The sequence below is a fragment of the Doryrhamphus excisus genome, chromosome 1, assembly GCF_030265055.1.
Source record: "Doryrhamphus excisus isolate RoL2022-K1 chromosome 1, RoL_Dexc_1.0, whole genome shotgun sequence".
Lineage (NCBI taxonomy): Eukaryota > Metazoa > Chordata > Actinopteri > Syngnathiformes > Syngnathidae > Doryrhamphus > Doryrhamphus excisus.
This window is the reverse complement of record NC_080466.1, coordinates 13,513,863-13,535,707: the sequence shown is the minus strand read 5'-3', so window position 1 is coordinate 13,535,707 and position 21,845 is coordinate 13,513,863. Positions and strand designations below refer to the sequence as shown.

The 21,845-nt window shown below is 43.1% G+C and overlaps 1 protein-coding gene across 9 annotated transcripts in view; it reads left to right on the top strand.

Annotated features, from left to right (window-relative positions):
- Positions 1-21,845, top strand: part of lrba (LPS responsive beige-like anchor protein) — a 140,701-nt gene that overhangs the window by 103,191 nt on the left and 15,665 nt on the right. For all 9 annotated transcript variants that reach the window (XM_058091546.1, XM_058091551.1, XM_058091550.1 and 6 more), the window contains 3 exons: positions 2,514-2,666; positions 13,476-13,643; positions 21,316-21,405. In XM_058091546.1, the coding sequence (XP_057947529.1) occupies positions 2,514-2,666; positions 13,476-13,643; positions 21,316-21,405 (411 nt within the window). The remainder of the gene's footprint in view (positions 1-2,513; positions 2,667-13,475; positions 13,644-21,315; positions 21,406-21,845) is intronic.

Genomic DNA, 21,845 nt, shown 5'->3' with positions numbered 1-21,845 from the left:
AGCACACCATTTAGCTTTTAGCATTACAGCCTGCCTGAGGCCAAAAGCCCTGGTGGTGGTGTTTTTTTTTCTAAAGAATTGGGTGATAATAGGCTACAACACCCATATTGAATGGCTTTCTAGCCTGGCTGACGCTATCCTGACCCCCACTGCCCCCCTACTCCCCAGTCTCTTGACCCCAAGCCTCGGCCTGGAGGCATCAGGGAGGTTAGAGGTAGAAACAGTGGAAGTGTAGCAAGGGGTGGCGGCGGGGGACCCGGAGCGAGGGGGCCAGGGACCGGTGACCCATGACAGGACAGGATTTGGGATCAGAGGGTCTGGCCTCTGACCGGCCCAGCAGAGGGGCCACTGCACATTGTGCTGCATGCAAGGCAGGTTTGTGGAGCCACGCAAATCCCTCAAGCTTCTTGCTCGTGTACGTGTGTGCGTGCATGTGTGCGTGTGCACAACAGTCACCCCCCAACCCCCCAGGGCTAGGGACTCTCGTTAAGAGCACGACCTTTTAGTTAGAGGTCAGCTCCTACGCAGCCAGCAGATTTCAGAAGTGAGGAGGTTGTGTGTTTTTTTAAGCGCCGCTTTTGCTTGCTCATTTGCTTTGCTGTTTTCGCTGCCTTGATGAGCGCCTGCCAAGGAAGCCATGTTTGTGTTTCTTTATTCAACTGATGTTTGCTTTCTTTACTTCTGCTCGGGCACCGCCTCTTTGGTTTCTTCTTCTAGCTGATATTTTTATATATATATAAATATATTAATATTTCATTTTCTGTGCACAAGCTACATGATATACTGAATGAAGTATCAGTAATACGCGCAGAGAAGGGAACGTTTTTCATTGTGACATCGCAGTAAAATGCCAGCAAAAAGTCAAAGAAAAAGCATGCTACGTAGTAATATTCCAATTGTATTGGTTTGGGTTTGGATTGGATGGATTTCCTCATAGGACATCATGGAATGATGGGTCATGGAAATAGTCCATTCCAGGGTCAGACTGTGGCCATCCTAAAACTCTAAAACTTTAGTGTCTCGTTGGGTCATGCTGAGGATCTCTCCACAAAGTCTTCCTGCGTCCAAGCTCCAAGCTTATGGAGCTCCACCATCCCAAGAAAGCTTATTAGCTTTAGCCATCAGGAGGGCTGGCCGTGTCAATGCCTGACAGAAAATGACCATTTGGAGCAGATTTTGGCTTTTATGGCCTGTGGTCTTCAACTTTTGATTGGGTAGAAAAACAACCTATTTGACTTTATTAGTATTATTATGATTATTATTTTTAATTACAAGTTCCATATTTTTGTCTCACTCACCCTTCTTGCTTTTGCATATTTTAGCTCTACTTGAAACCTCATGAAGGTCCAAATGTTTTGATCGGGTTTTGTATGTGGTGATTTCACAGCAAAAAGTCAAAGATAGTTAAAATGAGGATTTAATCAGAGAATAACAAAACAAAAGTAAAAATAACACTACACACCCTTGGGCCAGTCTACTTCATTCATCAAGCTTTTATTTTTAGCATTTGGCCTCAGCCATGTTGTACTGAGCAGCCAGGGTAGAAAAAACACTGCTATGCTCCCACGACTGTGCAGTAGGTTGAATTCACGGTTCTATGGTTATGGAACAATTACTGTGGGAATTGACTTTCTTCAACCGTCCTGTGGGCTGAGGCACAGTGGTGACGTGACTCGGGCAGGAAACCCGCCATTCATTGCACTTGCACGCAGTTACAACATGAGTGATGAGCCGTTCAGATCAGATGCAACCGGCGGCCATGTTAGGAGGGGGGGGTGCAGCACCTGCTCTCTCAGCTTGGGCACTATGATGACGGTGATGATGATGATGTTAAAAAAGGAGATGGTGCAGACTGCGGCTGTACGAGGAAGCTGAGGGGTTGGGTTCAGTGATGGGAGGAGGGAGGAGGGGGAACATGAGCAGCACACGCAAGTACAATAACGTAGCAATCGCATGGAGATCATCCATCGTTAGCACCCTGTACATCACACCATGTGTGCAACATACGATGCACGCAACCGCTCTCAGCCAGGCGTGGCAGGCGGCGCTTGTACTTGCATCTTGCACAACCGTGGGACCGACATGCTCTTTGGCTGCTCTTGCCACGCACACACGCACACGTTTTCAGAAAAATGTGGCGGTATGCAGCCTGAAAAGACGCAGGGCGGGTTGTGACCCCTGCTTTAATCATCCACAAAGTGAAAGTTGCCATCAAAAACACGGCATTATGCTACCAGTTAGGCTTTTGTAACAACAAGAGCCGCTTTGTCTGCCGTGATTACCGGATGACTCGTTATCATCAGAACATAAGAGTGGAAAGAATTGTCATTCCCTTGTGGTCTGGATGCTTTTATCCAAAGAAAGATAGTTTTTTTGTTTTTTTTTCAGTTTTCTCGACTGGTTGTCAAGCGTTCTGTTTTTAAACAGGGCCTGTACTGACAGGTTGAACGTTTGACGCAGGAATGAAGATGTCACCTTCTAGCATGTCCTGTCGCTGTGCTGTCCATGTGCAGGAGCTGATCCCAGAGTTCTACTACCTCCCTGAGATGTTTGCCAACGCCAACACCTACAACCTGGGCGTGATGGAGGATGGTACCGTGGTCTCCGACGTGGAGCTGCCACCCTGGGCCAAGACCCCCGAGGAGTTTGTGCGACTCAATCGGCAGGTACGTCTCGCACTCCCGTCCACCACCAACGTGAGGTTTCCTTTTTTAGTGGAGGGGAAATCATGCAAATGACTTTAGTTTGTTAATCAAATACAAATGTTTTTCCTTCCTCCACATGCACTCACGTTTCCAGGTTTTTATCAGGCCAAAAATGCAGGAATTGTACTTTCTACCTTGAAAATTTTACTTTTGTTTTTGTGGAGAGAATAAGCTAAGATAGTGTCTGTCTAGGTCATGCATTCATTGTCAACATTCATGGCTTTTTTTCTTTGTGGAAGTATGGCGCATGCGTAAAAGACAAATCGATTCAACTTTGGTAGAGATCAGATGACAGGGAATTGTTAAATTTAACATGATAGGTGGGTTTTTCCGACATACTGTACAAGATTTGAACAGCATTTGGGCAAATGCAGTAGGTAATGTACGTATCAATGGTTGGAGCTGATCCAAAAAAAGACCTTGGTGGAGGTCTTAGTCTCTTTGTTTGTTGATACACGAACTCCTGAAGTGTTGCATGCAAAAGGGTGAAAATGTGTCAAAACATCTACCAGTACTGTGTTGCCTGTGCGGATATCCTTATGAAAAACACACCGCATGGTAAATGGACATGAGGGTGAAGTAGTGGTAGAAGTAGTGGTATGGATACGGGGGTGGACAAGCCTGCACTGGTGACAGATAGCTGGCATTTGAGGGTGTCAGCTGGCACCAGAGGAGAAGGATGAGTATGGAGCTTGAAGAGAAGCTAAAAGTGAAAGACTTAATGGGTCGTTTGGCTCGCTTTGGATGCCGGGTTCCCGCTAATGGCCTTGCCGCACTCTTGGATTAGACAGCGGGAGGGGTGGAAGAACACACACACACACACACTACACAGACACGCACACTCCCACTGTCTCCACTCATGGGTTATGAGCCCAAGATGATTAACAGCTAATTAAAGTCCAATCTGGAAAAGCCATTAAAAGCCTCTCAGAGTAACACATCACACACGGCGTGGCGCTGCCGTCCCGCCGCGGTGCCAAGCAGCAGCTTGTTTTTGTAGCCGCGAGTCGCTTACTGCACAGCAATAAAAGTAATCCACCTTAAGTTATTACAGTTATTACCATGGCAACAGGTACAGTGCGCACACACTCCCATCACGTAAGAATACACCGTGGATAGTAGATTTCCGACTGCGTATCTTACTACTAACTGGAATGTATACTGACAGTTTGAGGTTGAAAGGTATCCAACCCCCATCAGCAGCCCCACTGTGCCTCCACCCGACATAGACTGTTCGGACTTTGTGTTTGGCCGCTGCCCAGTGTTGACAATCCCTGCTTTAGAGTAGTCAGTGTAAGGGTTGTACAGCAGCCTTACTGTCCACTGCAAGAGTCCGCACAGCCTGTATTCTATTCCATATTTGTGTGGTGCCTACTCTCTAGTGTTATGCACTGAGGCTGCACGAGTGCTGCCAGCGCTATGAGGGGAAACGTACTGTGGCAATTTGAAAGAGAGCATGAGCGCCTCCCTTAGGAAAGACTTTTGATAACAATCGGCCTCAGACAGCATGTTGCACGCTGCGGAGATCAGGGGGCTGCTTGTTTTGTTTCTTCAGCAGAGGGCTTGACATGGAGGTTAAGAACTTGATCCCATGTTGGTCAGATAACTCCACATCTCTGACATGGTGTGATTTATGAGAACATTGCTGCTCTAAGCATTGCAATCATGGCAGCTCATTTTTACGTCTACTATCATTTGGGGGTCTTTGCAGGCGTTTGGAGGACTTTGCATTCATTTTTAATAATAATAATAATAATAATACATTTTATTTCAAAGCGCCTTTCAGGCCACCCAAGATCGCTGTACAGAAGATATAAAAACACCAATATAAAATACAAGATAAAAGAGAACATTCAATAAATGAGGACATTCAATAAATAAGGGGAGAGGGGCATGTCAAGCAGTTAAAGAGAATAAGCAAGTTTGAACAGATGAGTTTTGAGTTTGGATTTGAAGATAGGAAGGGTGGCAGAGTTACGGAGGTCTGGTGGCAATGACTTCCAGGGTTTCAGCCGCTTTGCTCCCCATAGTGCTAAGGCGTGTAGAAGGTACAGTGAGATGGAGGGAGGAGGAAGATCTGAGGTAACGGGATGTGAGAATGTGGACGAGGTCAGAGGGGCAAGGGGGGGGCAAGGTTGTGGATGGACTTCCAGGTGTACAGAAGGACTTTGTAGGTGATTCTTTGAGTCACTGGGAGCCAGTGGATTTGCTGCAGGATGGGGGTAATGTGGTGGGATGGGGGGGTTCTGGTGATGATCCGGGCAGCAGTGTTCTGAACCAGTTGTAGTTTATGGAGGGATTTTTGAGGGAGGCCGAAGAGGAGTGAGTTACGATAGTCGAGGCAGGAAGTGACAAGACTATGGACGAGGATGGCATTTGAGGGACTTTGAGGTCTTTTGGGGGGCATTTGGGGAACTTGACTGTCATTTGGGGACTTTGTGGTTGTCTTCAACATCCAGGATTGAAAATGCTTTTTTATTTTTTCAAAATGATGGTGTTGTATTCTATGCATTATAGTGTATGCACAGACCCGTGTTTCCCAACTGGTCTGACCCATTTTCAGTGGGTGGGGCGGTCTTTGCCTAGGCAAAAAATTAAACCTTGCCCTTTTATACTGAAGTTTTTTTTCATGCAGCAGGATGTGTAAGGTGGCAACAACGCTCAGTAGTACTGTTAGAAAACTGCTTTTTTGGAAGAAATCCCAAAAAGGTTTGTCAGTGCAGAAAACAGTCAGAAGCGTGTGTATCAAGACGTGCTTTGTATTTGAAAGCCATGAGCCAACAACACAGACACCTATCTAATAAGTGTACCCGTATCTACAACCCGCAGGGCATGCTGGGTAACCTCAGTGTACGCCACACATTGGCACTCTGTTATTCTGCACTAGCTCCATTTCAAACTTATTTTCATGAAATACAAGATGATTGAGAAACCTGGGCCACCACCTTTTGTTAAGGGGTGCTGATGATCCTGCAGCCAACAGCTGATTAGCACTGCTGCAGCCTGGACCGTTTGGACAAGGTTGCATGCAGCACTGCGCTAAATTATGCTAGCTGTGTTGTTTTTCGGCCATGCTGTTATGACCATGCCTGTTGTAACCAGGATAGACCTCCACCAAGCATCAACATGGAACAAAAGTTGGAAAAAGAAAATCATTGAATGTTTTGGGGTTTTTTGATAAGAGGCTACTTCCTCGTAGAGAAAGGGGCGGTACTATTATGATTCTGTGGGGGTGGGACTTGTATTCACGCCATGCTGATTGTGAAAATCAATGGCCACATCTGCATTGTTATCCAGATTGCCACCACAGTGTAATATTGTATCTCCTTTCTTGTCCCATGCACCACCCCTCTACATAGTTAGGGTCTGACCGCAAGAGCTGCTTTTATTTCCGAGAGGGAAATTAGGAAGCTTTCTTGTCTGAAGCACTCAAGTTCTACACATCCCAATTGGCTGCTCCATACATCACGTTTGCTTCCTTTCAGTCATCTTTGCGCTTGTCCTGTTGCTGCTGACAGGCCAGCAAACCACTCTTACGCACACACACACACACACGCACATACACTGCAGAAACTGCAGCATTTTTCCACTTTTACAAAGCATGTGTTCACTCTCAGACGTGAGCTTGAAGTGTCTATGGAGGGAAACACTTTGCTGGCGTTGAATGGGTGCAGACAAGTGAGTGACAGCTTAGACGTGGACACACAGGAGCTTTACCGCATGCTCAACTCACTCACTGCAGGCCACCACCACCCTGGGAGAGGGAAGGGTCCAGGTAGCAGACAATCAAACCGTTGACGACATAGAAGGACAAATCGCAGCTCACATTAAACATTCAAAAACTATTAATAATTAATAGTTCCAGTATTGTAATAAAATAACATTTACAGTAATATAATGATGCATTTCTATGTATTTTAATGTGTTGTAAAAGAAAAATGAAATTACATTGACTTTGCAATTTGGATGAAATGTTTTATGACTATTGCCCTGTTTTATGTATTTTCATTTGTACATTTCATGAAGGAAAAGTGCATTGTGGCCAATCCCTAATAATAATAATAATGCTTCCTGAATGTTCCTAAATAGGCTGTTTTACTCGCAAACGTTTAGAATTTAAAACTACTATCATAAATAAACAAATCTTATTTGGAGCTGACACTGTAATCCAAACAATGTTTGTGGCCGAGTTAATATATATATATAAGAGCTAATATGCTAATAAAATAGAAAAATAGTAATACGCTAAAATATGCTTGTTGACTGTATTGTTTTAAATAATGGCCCATAGTTCCGAAAATAATACCCCTTTACATAAAATTTGATGTAATTGATTGTGGTTGCACATTGAATCGTTTATCACAAAGAAACTTCCCCTACTTATTATTGATAAAAACTTATGTATCTGCGATCAAAGGTGATTAATTTGAGTTAACTATGGACCAAAAAAATGTGATTAACTGCGATCAAATATTTTAATCAAATGACTTAATAATTATATATTATTGATATTTTGGCGTCTTCGGCATCATGAAACATTTGGCAACATTTGGCCTGTGAACATTCTCGTCCATCCAGGTCTTTGTATCCTCTGGCTATGCAACCTATGGCAAGTGGACTGTTCAGGTTGTCTTAAAAGACCTTTCACCTCTCATCCAAGAACGTTTCATCAGTTCACGCTGAAAGACTAGGTGGGACACACAGCAGTCAGACTAGATAGGGCAGTTCTAGTCTGAGAACTTGGTGCAAGATCCAATGTACGTGTTTGTCCTGTAAAGGAGGAGGATGATCCTGTACATCCAAGCATGAGTGACCTTCGCCTGTTTACTAAGATGAAATCTGAGACAAAGGTGTCTTTCCAGCTGTATGTGAGTGACAGGAAGAAAAGCTCTGACTTGCTTGCCACAAGGGTTGGGCGATATATTCTATGTAGCGCTATAGATTATTCCAATGATAAGGAAATGACTTCTAGAGGTATAAATCATAACGTAAACAAGCCGAGTTGATGATGCCGTGGCGGATATATAAGATGAATGAAACGCTGTCATGGTGAGGAGAAGGAACGTTGGTGTGTGGAAGTATTTACTGGGGAGACCGCTCAGTCCTGGCACCAAATCATTCTAAACACTGAGGTCCATATCAGCCAAGTCTAGTTCTATCCTTTTATATGGTTATATGGTGATACGTCCTAAAGATATCCTGACATACGCTAAGGTCCGCACCATCCAAGCCTAGTTCTATCCTTTTATATGGTCGTATGGTGATACATCCTAAAGATATCCTCATATATGCTAAACTCCATATCAGTTGCCACTATTTGTTTTATCCTCTGAGATTTTGATCCGTCATAGTGTTGTCTCAACACTTGCACTTTTGCACAGCTGTGCAATCACAGTGACTACAAAGAGCAACCTCAAGCGTGGATGGACGAAATGTCGCATTAATGTGACAGAAACCATATTTTATTCCGCCTCAAAGTGCAACTTCAAGTCACCTTATTCCGCTGTATGTCAAAGCAGCCCTTTAGATGTGCGTCAGTTGGATTTGCTGACAGGTTTGTGAGGCAACATGGCTGAGAGGAGGACACGCTGGAGGCATTATGTCTCACAGCTGGGCTGGGGACGCCTAGGTGTCCTCCCACTCTGCAACTGGAAGAGGTGGCCGGAGCCCGGGAAGTCTGGGTTTCCCCACTGATGCAGATGGAAGTTCCCATAATTGGCGCTGTATAAACTGCACCCACTAAATTTGGAGGGAAAACCAGATTTGTTCTCATGTAAGCCGCACCAGTGTTCAAGCCGCACAAGTGCATGTCATGAAAAGGTGATATTTAGTGCACAGAAAGACCTTCGACATAAAGATTCTATGAACTTAGAATAAAATGTTTTCCCCAAACAGTGCAAAACACAGCTAAGTAGGAGGCTAATTATTCCCATTTACATTGATTCAGATTGATATGCATCTACCTTCATTTTTAAAAAGTACCTGTATCAATATCGGCGATACTGGCCCTGTATTACTATAGGCACCTGACGCAGCACATTCACATGTGAACTAAAGTGCCACCCCATCCTAACCTAAAGGGTTCTATATGGTGTGGGTCCACCTTTTGCAGCTATTACAGCTTCAGCTCTTCGTGGAAGGCTGTCCACAAGGTTGAGGGGTGTGTTTATTGCAATTTTGGACCATTCCTCCAAAAGCACATTGGTGAGGTCACACATTGATGTTGGTGGAGAAGGCCTGGCTCTCAGTCTTTGCTCCAATTCATCCCAAAGGTGTTCTATGGGGTTCAGGTCAGGACTCTGTGCAGGCCAGTTGAGTTCATTCACACCAGACTCTGTCATCCATGTCTTTATGGACCTGGATCATAGGATGATGACGTATCTACAGTATTTCTAAAATATATGTAGGATGACGATGTGTCTCCAGTATTTCTAAAACATATGTAGGATGATGATGATATATGTATTTCTATCTATTTATCAGTGTTCATGTCAAAATGTATCCTAATGTCAACATGCAAAAGACGCATGTTAGACCCGTCAAATGAATGAACCAATGAATTCTGTAGAATATTTCAAGTGAATGAACATAATAAGGTTTTTGTTTTTGAAGTGTGCAGGAGTAGGGGGTACATGGCTTCAGAACAAATGTCCAAAGTTTGGAACCACTGCACTAAGACACACGTGTGAAAGACAGAGTGAGTGAAAATCCCAGCCTTGTGGAGTCCGCCTTAGCTCATCTCCCCCCTCCTCGTCCTCGTCCTGGTGGTTGGATGGGAACCATGTCAGCTTTATCTGGCTAATGTCAGACGGCGCTCAAAGGAGGAGGAGGACGACTGTCATACGTAAGGGCAGACATGTTTACTGTGGTGTTTTACGACCCGGGCCCCCAGTCCATCCTTCAGCCTCCTCGCTTTTTTTGGGACATCAGCCTGAGAAATGTGGTGATCTCGTGCTGCTGACACGCTCACTCGCTAATGCCGTCCTTCTTCTACCTTGTTTGCCTCACTCTCCATGCCATCGTTCAACATGAATCTGCTCCTTGCGGTGGTGGACCGTCTTCTTCTTCTTTTTGTCAGTCCGGCACATCTGTGTTCTTATCTTGGCTCCTGCTAAATGGCCACTTGTTGGATTTCTGCTTCTGTTGAACTTTCTAAGGCTGCACAGAAGTGGGCCAGGACCGGATCAGGCGTGATGGCAAACACCAGCATTTCCATAGTCTTGATTGATTTGGAAGGGTATTCAAATATCCAGTAGCGTCTAACAATTCACATTTAACAAGCTATAGAAAAGCTGTACAGTGGGACCCCGGCTTGGAATTCATTCCAAAAGGTCCCATGAAAATCAAAATGTATGAAAGAAAATGTTCCCATAAGAATCCAGGATCCACAGTCACAAAAATTTGAAGAAAAAAGACATTTTCTAGAGAATAGGTATAGTTTTACCTGCAGAAAACAAAAGCGAATGCATGAAAATGAGGAATGAAATGAACAGAAAGAAAGGAGCTGGCGGTGTTGGCATGGAGTGTACGTGCTGCTACCATTAGTTTCGCCCATTTACTTCTCAATCAGTGTTGTTTACGTTGTAGTCTGTGCCGTAAATTGGACCGCTTGGAAGGAGCTGAGGGCAAATCCACTATGACATGTTTGTTATGAAGAATCACTGCTCATTCTGTGCCTTGACATTCTTCCATCTCTCTTCACTGGGATGGAAAGAAGGAAGGTTTGCTTTAAGGTTTCGGGTTCCACTGCCAGCGACTGCAACTCTCACAGTTGTGACCTAACTAATTAGCAGCACACACACACAGACACACACACACACCACTTATCTGGTGCATGTGAATAAAGGAAAGGCTCTGTGAGCCGCTCTGAGGGTTCTTGTTCCTTACGTCATCATTCATGTTTGAAGCCCTTTCAGGCCAGGCTGGCTTCAGTGTGACAGCGAAGCAATAAGCCCTTTAATCAGAGCACTTGTCAACTCAGGGACTTGATGCCAGGGATCGAATGACTAGGAAAAAAAAAAAACTAAACAGTTTAAGAGTGACGTGGGAGAATAAGTGGTAAGGAGGTTGTGAAGGGTGAAGTCATTTCAATTGAAGGCATAAGAAATGTAAAAAATGGAAGTCAAGTACGTACACAGCCCGCTCAGCACAAGCAGCTGGTGTGCAGCCTCATGTCTAGCACGGATGTAAAATGGTTCTTAAGTTGTATTCGCTGTGCGCTTTTCTTCATTTGAGATTTTGGGAATTACTTGGAATATGAACTTCTCTTCACGTTAGGCTATTTAGTCAGGCTGTCGTTTTTACCATCTTTACAGGATAAAGGCCAAATAACACAAAAAAACTCTGTGGGGAAAAACGGTGTTCATTTGTGGGGCACCCTGCCTCTGTCCGTCTGTGTTGGTCTCTTGGGCTGTTTTGGGTTTTGGCTTTGGATTGAACAGCGCTTCAAAGGGCAGATCAGGAAAGTAATGTGACACAACCGGGGCATGATCATCATGGTGTATTTTCATTGGCGTTCATACGACAGCCAGCATGGAAAACAAAACTGGCTTTGCAAAAGACAAGTGGTCTCGAGTTTAGAATATTTCTATATAGAATATTCCACCTCATTGTTTGGAAAGCAAATCCTGATGTCAAATGACTGAAACCAGAAACCTGGGGCTGCACTGATTTGTACACCCCCTCACCCCAATTTACATAAAGGCATTCAAAATATGTTTATGAATTACCCAGCAGGCCTTGTGGATGGGGATGGCACTCATATCGGCTGCTAATTGGCCCATCAATAATCACGCTTCCTCTTTTTCTTCTGATCGTACCTCACCAGTTCACTTCCTGCCTCCCCCCATGACCTTCTGCTTCTCGTTTTCAAACACACTCACCTAGCACAGAGTCAAGGATCGTCATGACTTATGCTGACTTCATATGTTTTCTATCATGACACCCAATGGAAGCTTCACTATAGTCATTCAAAACCATCAACGGGTTAAGATATTCATTTGAAAAATCAAAAAAAAGATTTCAAATTGATCCAAAACTTTACTCAAGTATATGTTCAATGATTTTAACTATTAGCATGTGTCTCCAAGTAAAAAAATTGTAAAACACTCAAACATAAAAGTAAAAGTATATATAAAGTATATATTTACTGATACATTCCTGTCTTAGAGGAAATTGGAAGTAGTTTAGAAAAAGTTCCTAATAGTTAATAGGTAATAGGTTTCAGTGAGTGGCCTGTATGAATGTATAGAAGACGTAAAGATGATGGATGAGATGCTGAAAAATCCTTTCGATAGTTTTGACTCGCCTGAAAGAGAAACCAAAACCAGTCCTGTGCCAGAGTTTGTCTCCCGTGGTTTCCTCACTGATTGCAGCAAGTAATTAAGAGATTGGGGAGGAATTAATGTCGGAATGAACTGTCAGAAAGTCACATTTAAGTGAAGGATGCCCTCGTGGCTGCCATAAAAATGTAAATTATATAAATTGCCATTTAAGTGTAGCACAGGCTAATGTTTTGCCACAAATTAATGTGACACAAGGCAGCAATGACAATCAAGGGCTGTCTCATTCTAATTTGCTCGTGCTTACAGGGCTTTTGTGTGCAGACAGCTTTACACAAATTAACACAACTGCCTCCTTTTATGAGTGCACCATAAATGTTTTTCCCTCCTTGGCTGGCTAATGAGGAGGCAAAGCGTTCAGACGACGACAGATAAGCAACACGGCGGCAGCAGCAAGAACAAAGACAGAAGGCACAGTGGCTCCCAAATGAACTACTCCAATGGCTCCACACTCCGTATGATCCGTTCGGGATGCGCTGGGCTTTTTGCACCACATAAAACATAGACAGGTTGTATCAAAGGAACTGCAACTGACTGCTGCATTTCTTTGACAAGTTATTGCTGTTTGCGCGTTGAAATTAGCAATTGAGCCAAGTGCTAAATGATGGCAAATTGTATTATTCAGGAGCAATGTAAAAGTTTCATTCTGCACAATTCATCCTGTATCCCAATTCTTGTTTCATCTGGTGTTCCTCAAGGCTCTGTCCAGTGTACCCTTTTATTTGCGTACGTGCCACCTTATGGCCACATTTCGAGCTAACTGACTGTGTTTTCATCTGTTGAAAGTTATGACTAGAAATGATACAAGAAAGTGGTGGAAGATTAAGATGATGTTATGTTAGAGCTCTCCATGGAAATATTTGTCATTTTCATGTTTTATTTTCAAATTGTTTATGTTGCTGGAAGTTTTATGGAATCACATTTTTATGAACCATTCTCGATAATCCAGGCGATATAATCTCAAGAATGACTATGTCTTCATTGAGACATTTCTCTCAGTGTAATGCAAAAATGAAGGGTTAGGATGAAAATGAAATGAAAATACTGTAAAATCTCTTAAAACGCTTATTCCAGTCTTTCCCTACTTCCTATTGTCATTTCCAGCTAGAAGAGGCAAGTTGACCAAATAAATGACCCATTCTCAGATTGCAGTGGATTCTATGCCTTAGGAATACAATCACCTGGATGAATGAGAAGCTTGACAGACATAATCAATCATGTTTTCAACTGAATAGAATCAAATCAGAGGACGCCAAGGACAGACCCTTGAGGAACCACCGATGAAATACTGCAGAAGCTCAAGTCAAGAATGAACTTTATGTCCACTTCATATTTGATGCAACATCAGTATTTGTTGGATAGGATAGAAATGATCTTAGCTTGAATTGTACCAGCTTTTAATCATGGCATCTTTTCATCCTTCTTCCAGGCTCTGGAGAGTGAGTTTGTGTCCTGCCAGCTCCACCAGTGGATCGATCTGATCTTTGGCTACAAGCAGCAGGGGCCCGAGGCCACGAGAGCACTCAACGTATTCTACTATCTCACCTATGAGGGCACCGTCAATCTGAACTCCATCAGCGACCCCATGCTGAGAGAGGTGAGGCTGGCTGAACGTAAAGCTTTCGAGTTTGCTACCTTCCCTATAGTACATCATGTACTACCCTAGCATCCACATACACTGTACAGACAAAGAACGGAACAAAAATACTTCAAAAGGAAGTCTATAAGACATTTTTGTACCCCAAAAAAGTCAGGCCAGTTTTGTTGGTCATTTTAGACATATCCGAGACTTCAATCATCTGACTAATATTTGGTAATGGTAATGGTAGGATTTGATTTGAACATGAACCAGGTTACAATTGAGTGCATCATATAATCAATTCACATTCCACAAGTCCAAAAGGAGTAGGAAGAATCAAAGCTTATCCAATCGTACCCCTCCATCTGGTACTTTTACTATCTGTTACTGTTACATTTGTTCACTTCCTATTTATGACATGGAAAGTCTTTGTAATATACAATTAAATATTTCAAATCATTGTAATGGCATTTAAAAGTTTTAACGTTTTAAGCACCTTTCTAAGAGATTTAAGAAAATGATTCGCAATGAAAGATAAAACAGGAGTAGTAAGCAGCCACAATGCATGTCTGGACTTGAGCATCCTTGCCCAAAGACACGGTAGCAGTGACAGAAACAGGGATGCAGTAGAGGTAGATTAGTCGTAGAGTAGTCTTTGTGTGTATGAAGACTTTGCCGTGAAATCCAGACACTCTTAAATGTGACTTGGTGCAAATATTGAAGACGTCCATGGTTCAAGGTTTTAAGCAACGGTCCAAATGTTGCATGGTGATTGAGATGCTTGTTTGCAAGGAGAGCGAGCAGCCTTCTTCCCTCTGTGTTCCGATGTCCTTCATGCTCAGTGACTGGAGCCTCACTGGCACCAGGGGTGGATTTTTGATTTATCACCTCATTCACCCTAATTCCCATCCAGATGTGCTGGACACACACACACACACACACACACGCACTCATGCAGATTCATTACCAGGCAGTAGCAGCCATTTGCACACACACACACACACACGCATAGTCAGGGTCCAAGCCCATTACCCACTCTCTTGGTTCATACATGGTCCACTGTAATGGATGGCTGGTTCTTCATTATTTCTGTGGATCATAAATACATGCACACACATTCAAGGTACTATCAAGTGACTGGTACATGTGATTTAGTATCTAAAAAGTGCTTGCTTATGATGGCGTCCCCTTTGCTTACTTGCAAGCCGCACTTGACAGGATTTGTCTTTTAGTTTTTTGGGATGGAACTCTTCCACCCGTCGTCTGTAAATGTCATTCTTTCTCATTTGTTGTATTGATTATACTTAATATTGTATAACCTTTTGATTTTGAAGTAAGTGGAAAGGAAAGTGTAGCTCTCTGTGGCCTAATGGTTCTTTACATACTGGTATGTTGCATACAGAACCAATATTGTAATAGCACAAAGGAGTACACCGCTGAGTCAGTTGATTGTATACATTAGTACACTGTACCGCACGTGACTATATCAAATATACATCAGCCACTTGTGCTTATTTCTTTTGTAGACCGCATGCCTGGCGGTTATGGCGTGGTTTGAATAGAGGCGTTATCTGAAGTTAGGTTTCAGTCAGAGCTCACCGCTTTCTTTCCTTTAGTCTGAGCACTAGAATGAGCTCAATCACCCCAAGCCTGGAACTATTTAGGAAGCATGACCCGTGGGTGCAGGGGCTGGAAGTCAGAGTCCCGGGGCCTGGGCATTGTCAATGCCCGGGCACTGGTGGTTGTGTTGGCTGCGGAGGAGGAGGTGTCTTGGAGCGTTGAGACCACGAGTGTCCCAAAAGTTGGCCATGAATGAGTGACAGCCGGCCCAGAGGCTGTTTCTTGTCAAGGCAGTGAGACGCACGCTTGTGTTCACGTTGAATCGCTGTTAGCAAGCTTTGGATCGGAAGCCGTGCTTGAGTGGGGGAAGTCGATGCTGTTTTCCTGCCTGACTGCTTTGGTTTTACCACCTTATTGTGTGGCAGCTGCCACAATCCAAACACACACGCAAGACCTTCATCTTCTCAGAGCAAGTACAAGCAAATGTGTTGTTTGGCTTCCGACACGTTGCATAATCCAGCTAATCATTTCCAGGGAAGTAGTTTTGCACTTATTTTATCACTCATTTTGCACATAAGCAAATTCTGCGCTTCTGTTTCCCATCGTCACCGGGTGCATGGCCTACAAAAGCAAATAGTCAACAGGGTCTCCACTTAGCAGATGTTTATGTCAGACATCTTGGTTGTTGTAATTGTGGCAACATGTGTAGTTGGGTGAGTTATCTCGGAAGAAACATTTCAGCTTGATAGCAAAATGGCTGCCCTCCTGTTGGTTTGCATTTGTGTGTTCTTGAGACTTTTTCGGACGTCCTGTCACGATAGACGTGTTCATCATTAACGCCACTGTTCACGTAACCGCCAGGCATGTCCTCTAGTTAGTGTCAAACATTGGCAAAATCAGGTGTGGCTGTTGTCAACCTCTGGAGGTTTCTTCATGAACTTCACAAGATGGCACGAGGTGCGGTTGAAGTATCATCAGTGGTCAGCATCCAGCAGCTCTGTATGCACTTCATATAATAATCATTAATATAATATAATAGCAATTATGTATGGTATTTATTAACACAGAGAAAAAAAATAGTGAGCACAGACCTGAACCTTTTAGATTATGGTAAAGCTGGGGTGCTCACATGTTTTCAGCCTGGGGGCTACTTTAGAAATGACCAATTCTCAAAGATCCACTACTTCTTCAAAACCATGCCCAATCGTTCTCCACTGGATTCAGATGACGGGATTATTATTATTATTATGATTATTATTATTATTTGTCAAGTGTTGAAAAAGCCGGTCCTTACCACACAGACCAGGGCCTTCAGGCATGACGGATGCCCCCCCTGCAACATCTCCACGTAGACGGCTGCAGTTTGAGGCCCCCGTGTGAAGGCCGTGCTCTTCAACTCTTTAATATTATGTTGATATTTTTCCATTTTGAAAACATGTCCTAAACCAAATGAATTTTGTTGCTTGTTTGCGATGACATTATACAAATGATATAGTACAATATATGATATAAATGTTTAGTTGAGTTGTATTTTTTGTCTGTGCTTAGTTTTTGGGGCCCGTGTGGGCGTGTGGAGGTGGCGTGCATGCAGATCCATCTTGTGGCATGACGGACTAAATCAAGTGGAGGGCGTCTCTGCCATTTAAATGTATAGAATATAGAAAACCCTCATTAGACACGGGCCGGCGCCCCCAAAAGAGATTGGCCTTGCTGATGGCTCCCTGTATAATCACCCGAGCATCGCGGCGGCATGTGGGACGGGGCTGGCTGACCTAGACTGGGACACTCGGTCGGCGCTCTGCAGCCTCGTAAATGTCAGCAGAGCCAAGTTTAATGAAGACGGGTGGAGCATCTTTCAGGAGTCGCTTCCACGCATTAGCTTGAGCAAAATGCCGCACTCTGTGCAGGCAGACCTTGTGATATTCAGTGATGCCCCGTCGTACTCTCGCTATCACGCTGACACGGCGGAAAATGTTAGCCTTCTCTTCCATGATGAACGTTCTCCCCGAGCGGGTGCTGGTTTGACATGTTTTCCCACAGTTGTGCAGAGCTTTTTGGTCATGACGCCGCACTCTCAAGGATCTCTTTCAGTACTTGCGCTCAAGCATGACTTTGTGTCAACATCGTAAAACAAATGCTCCTTTTCAGCCGCAACACAAAAGTCTTTTTTATTGTTGTTGTTCTTCTGGCCGAGCAAAGGCTGTTAGGAAGGTCTTTACATACGTAAAAACTGAAGTTATTCTAGTTTAAATCCGAATTTAGGTCTTTGCGCCCACACTGCACTTGTATCAAAAAAGTCTGAAGGAAATGCACAGGAAGTCGGCCATTTTGGTGTGAAGGTCATATCTATTTCAATCCATGTATAAAATACTGTAGGTTTGGAAATTGCGTCTTCATGACCTCACCCCCTTTCTCATGGACATGATACCACCAAAAATACCCCGTTTTTTGTAAAGATTAGACTATTGGATTGACTATCAAGAGACTATTAAGGAGTATGTGAACGTCCCTTCTTTTTGACAGTATGTGTTGGTTTGGCCCCATGGGTGAGGTAGTTGTCATGTCATGTCAAAGCTACTTAAACCATCAAAAGGTTGTCCAATTGACTCTTTACTACATGATGCAAATCATGTTGTCAGCTTGTATGTTAAAGGTATAAATACTTTGGAAGAAACCGGCAGGCCAGATTCAAACGCTTGGCGGGCAGCGTGTGGACCCCGGGCTGGAGTTTGTCCACCTCTGACATAAGTAGCATAAGTACAAGTGGTACAAAAAATAAAATCTAATTAAAAGGGGAGACAAAAAGTAAAATAAGTCTAGATAAATATTAAGGCATAAAAAAATCGTATTTACAAATGAAAGAGCTGTGTTTTGTGTAAAAAAAAAAAGCGAGTATTTAAAGTGTGCAGGTTAGCATTAAAGCTACATACACACTGTACGTCCCAATAAAAGCATACTGCAAATTCCAGCAGGAAGGCTATCACCTCTGACATTTGAAAAAGTGGCTCCATTGAAGCGTTTGTGCGAGCAGTGATGTGTTTGTGCGTGCAGGCTCGTCTTTCTCATGGAAATAGCACATGGACGCCACGAGCATGAGCTCATTCTCACGGGCTCGGGCCAAGTCGGACCCTCACAACTCAGCCGACACACACAACCTGTCACTCCCACACACACTCCAGGGTGCAGTGCTGCTTTGTTGTTTTAACGCAACGGCTGCACTCCTTGTCATTTCCATGTCACCTGCCTTTTCCCATCCTCTGGGTTTCAGCTGCCGTTCTTGTCACCTTGGATTTATTGGAGGAAGGATTCATGCTTCTCCACATTTCCATTTAGTTTGGACTTAAAACAATCCTATTTGTTGTTAGTCTGCTTCAGGTTTTGCTCTTTTGCTGGAACTTGTATTGATGTATTTTTCAATATTTGTTTTCTTAGTATTTCTCATCTATATTTGAATACTTTTGTGAGCGTTCCTGTTATGTTAGCAATATTTTTCACCAATGCCGCGAATTAACGCTTATATAAATTTTTTTATTATTTTAAAAATATGGCAATATAGCCAGGCATTTTATTCATAGCATCTTATGTTTTCTTCATTAGGAAATATGGCCTAACACTTTCATATCGTAAGCATGTACTGTAGTTCTCTCTCAAAGGCATTTCAAAGGGGCAAATGTTTGGAAATTGTGTTTCTTTGATGTATATATCCATTATATACGTAGGTTACATCGGGATGTAGCATTCATACACTAGGTCAGTCAAAGTGCTTACAGAAGAGACAGTTCATTCATAAAATACATCCATCCATCCATTTTCTATGTTTCACTTATGCTCATACTGGTCACAGGCATGCTGGAGCCTATCCCAGCTCATTCCATAAAAACATTCAATCATTCCAGAAAGCTCCATAAATCAGTCCACAAAAGAAAAGATGAGAAATGAAGAGCCCAGATGAAATACAGTAGTTCGAGTTGTGATATCTTGGATTTGAAGATTGCCAAAAATGAGGATTGTCGCACATCTTCTGGAAGACTGTTCCACTTCCAACACGCCTAACCTCATTTGACAACATTTTCAACAATATTTGAAAGCATTTTCATTTGAGTAATCTATATTGTATGTGTCATTTTAAAGCTTATCTTAAAAACCACATTTATTCTTGAGTTTTCATTTCTGTTTTCATTTCATTTCTATTTGATTGAAAGAACTTTTATGAGTCATTGACAACAATTGTCTTGTTTTGATGTTTTCACGTGTGCAGCACTTTGCACCATGTTGTGGTTGGTATCATATATTTGTACTTTATTGATAACTAATTTGTCGTTTTCCTTAGTTATTGTTTTATTATTTGAATCTGCGTCATTTAATCAGGTAATTAAGTCATATTTACTCAACTTTTCACGTTGTTAGATTTAATTAGTAATATTGCTTTCAATCACTTGCCTAGTTATGGTGTCATTTTTTTCACAGTGTAGTAGTTTTCTTATCCAAAGTACTTTTATAGGATGAACAATTGTTTTTTTCTTTTTTTTTTAAGTTGTGATGACTCTTGTGATGGCGTAGCCTCTTCCACACCCAACACCCCCATCACCCCCACCACCATGTTGTGCAAGGCGGGCTGACAGTGAGCTGTGAGATAATGTCCAGAGGCCGCTTGGTTGGTGTCCACTTTGACATTTATGGTGCTATACCTCTTCATTAACAGCACCTAACCAGCCTACTGCACCACCCTCTTCTTCTCTCTCTCTGCCTGTGTGCGTGTGTGTGGTTGTGCAGGATGGATTAGTATGGAAGTGTTTGTCTAGGCTGGGAAAAAGTCTTTATCTGAAGTATTGTGTGCATTTTCCATTCATGCAGTGGATTGTTTTAGATGGTTGAGGTAGTATGATACAGAGCAGATGAAAATCTTAAGCTGGAATGGAGATTTAGCACATTTGGAGGTTTTAAGAAGAGCTGTAATACTCAAAAGCAAGAAGGGGGTGTGAGACTTTGAGAAAGTCATTTATTGAAAAGAACAATTAAGTGAAACAGGCCGTCTATGAGCTGATCAAACATGGAAAACCATGGCTCCAAAAATGACAAAAATCTGCAAACCAGGAGAAAAAAGTTCTCAGTAGGACTCAGTAAGGAGTAGCTCCAGCGTTCTTGTTCATCACTTCAAAAATGGCTTTGGCCGTGCTTGATGCCAGTGTTTCCAGGAGGCTATTGGGAACACTGGTCCAAGCGGTGAAGATGGCTTCACCAAGAACTGATGGCCATTTTTATCAACTCCCCTTGCCATCCATCCCCAAATGTTCTCTATGGGATGTCAATCAGGGGAAGATGTGGGATGGTCCAAAAAAGGGATGTTCTTCAGTCCTTGGTCCAGCCAGCATTGAACTGCAGCATTGTCCTGTTGAAGAACCCTGCTGTTACCACACAGACAAGGGCCCTCGGTCATGAGGGATGCCCGCCGCAACATCCGCACGTCACCGGCCACCGTTTGACGCCCCCGCACCGCCTGAAGCTCCGGTGTTCCGCTGAATGAATGATGGACCCCGTCCGCTGTGCATGACAAGACAGAAACTAATTGCGACCCACTGAATGAAGCTAAGCTAACGTGCGAGGAAGCTGGAGTACTTGGGGAAAAGCCATGCACGCATTGGGGAACATGCAAGCTCCACACAGAGCTGCCCAAACAGAGATTCCAACCCTAGCTGAAACTCAACTCGGAACCCATGATGTCCAACTTCTTGTCTGTCCCTTTTCAGGTCCTGGAGGGGAAAAATTATACACGAGCACAAGTTTTATTTACGTCTTAAATGTCTTATTTTCTCGTAAGTCCATTATATTGGATGATAGTGTTATTTCAGGCAAAGAGAGCTCTACTAATGTTCAAAACTGTTTTTAGACCGTGGTGAACAGGTTTTCTATGCTCTGACTAGCTGAATATTCTATCTAGAAGGAATCCTACCTCTAAAAGGACGTATTAGAGTCATATCTGGAAACAATGAACCACCATTATGAGTAATGCATACTGTACATATGCTTATAACTGTACTATTGCATGAAGGTGGGCTAATGTTTGTGTTCTGTAATCAAGTTTTTCTACAGCAATGCTTCATCTTCCCATGTATTCTGTGCGTTTTCTCAGGCTGTGGAGTCTCAAATCCGAAGTTTTGGCCAGACCCCATGCCAGCTCCTCATCGAGCCGCACCCACCTCGAAGCTCAGCGATGCAAGTGGTGAGAAGGCACTCGTGCACACGTTTCTATCATTCGTGCACACAAGCACTCTGTTCCTGGCATGTTCTTATCTTTTTTACCATCTTAATGTCAACTCTTGTCTTTTGGTAATCTTTGCTGTCTGACAAAAAGTCTGTCTTTTCTATTCAGCAATACAGTCGTGTGTGTATGCTGCATGTGTAGCGGTTACACCTTAAACGATGCTCAGTAGGCAGGTAGGCAGGTAGGCAGGTAGGCGTGTCTTCATGACAATGACAACCAGTCAAGCGGGAAAATGGAAATATGAAAGACAAATCATGTTAAATAAATACTTGTACATAGTGTATTCTATATAATACTTTTGGGATATCTGCAGGACACCTGAAAACCTCAATATTGGTAATTTTTTGTATAACACCTTCAATAGAAGTCAGATAGCACGAAGTATTGATATATTTGAC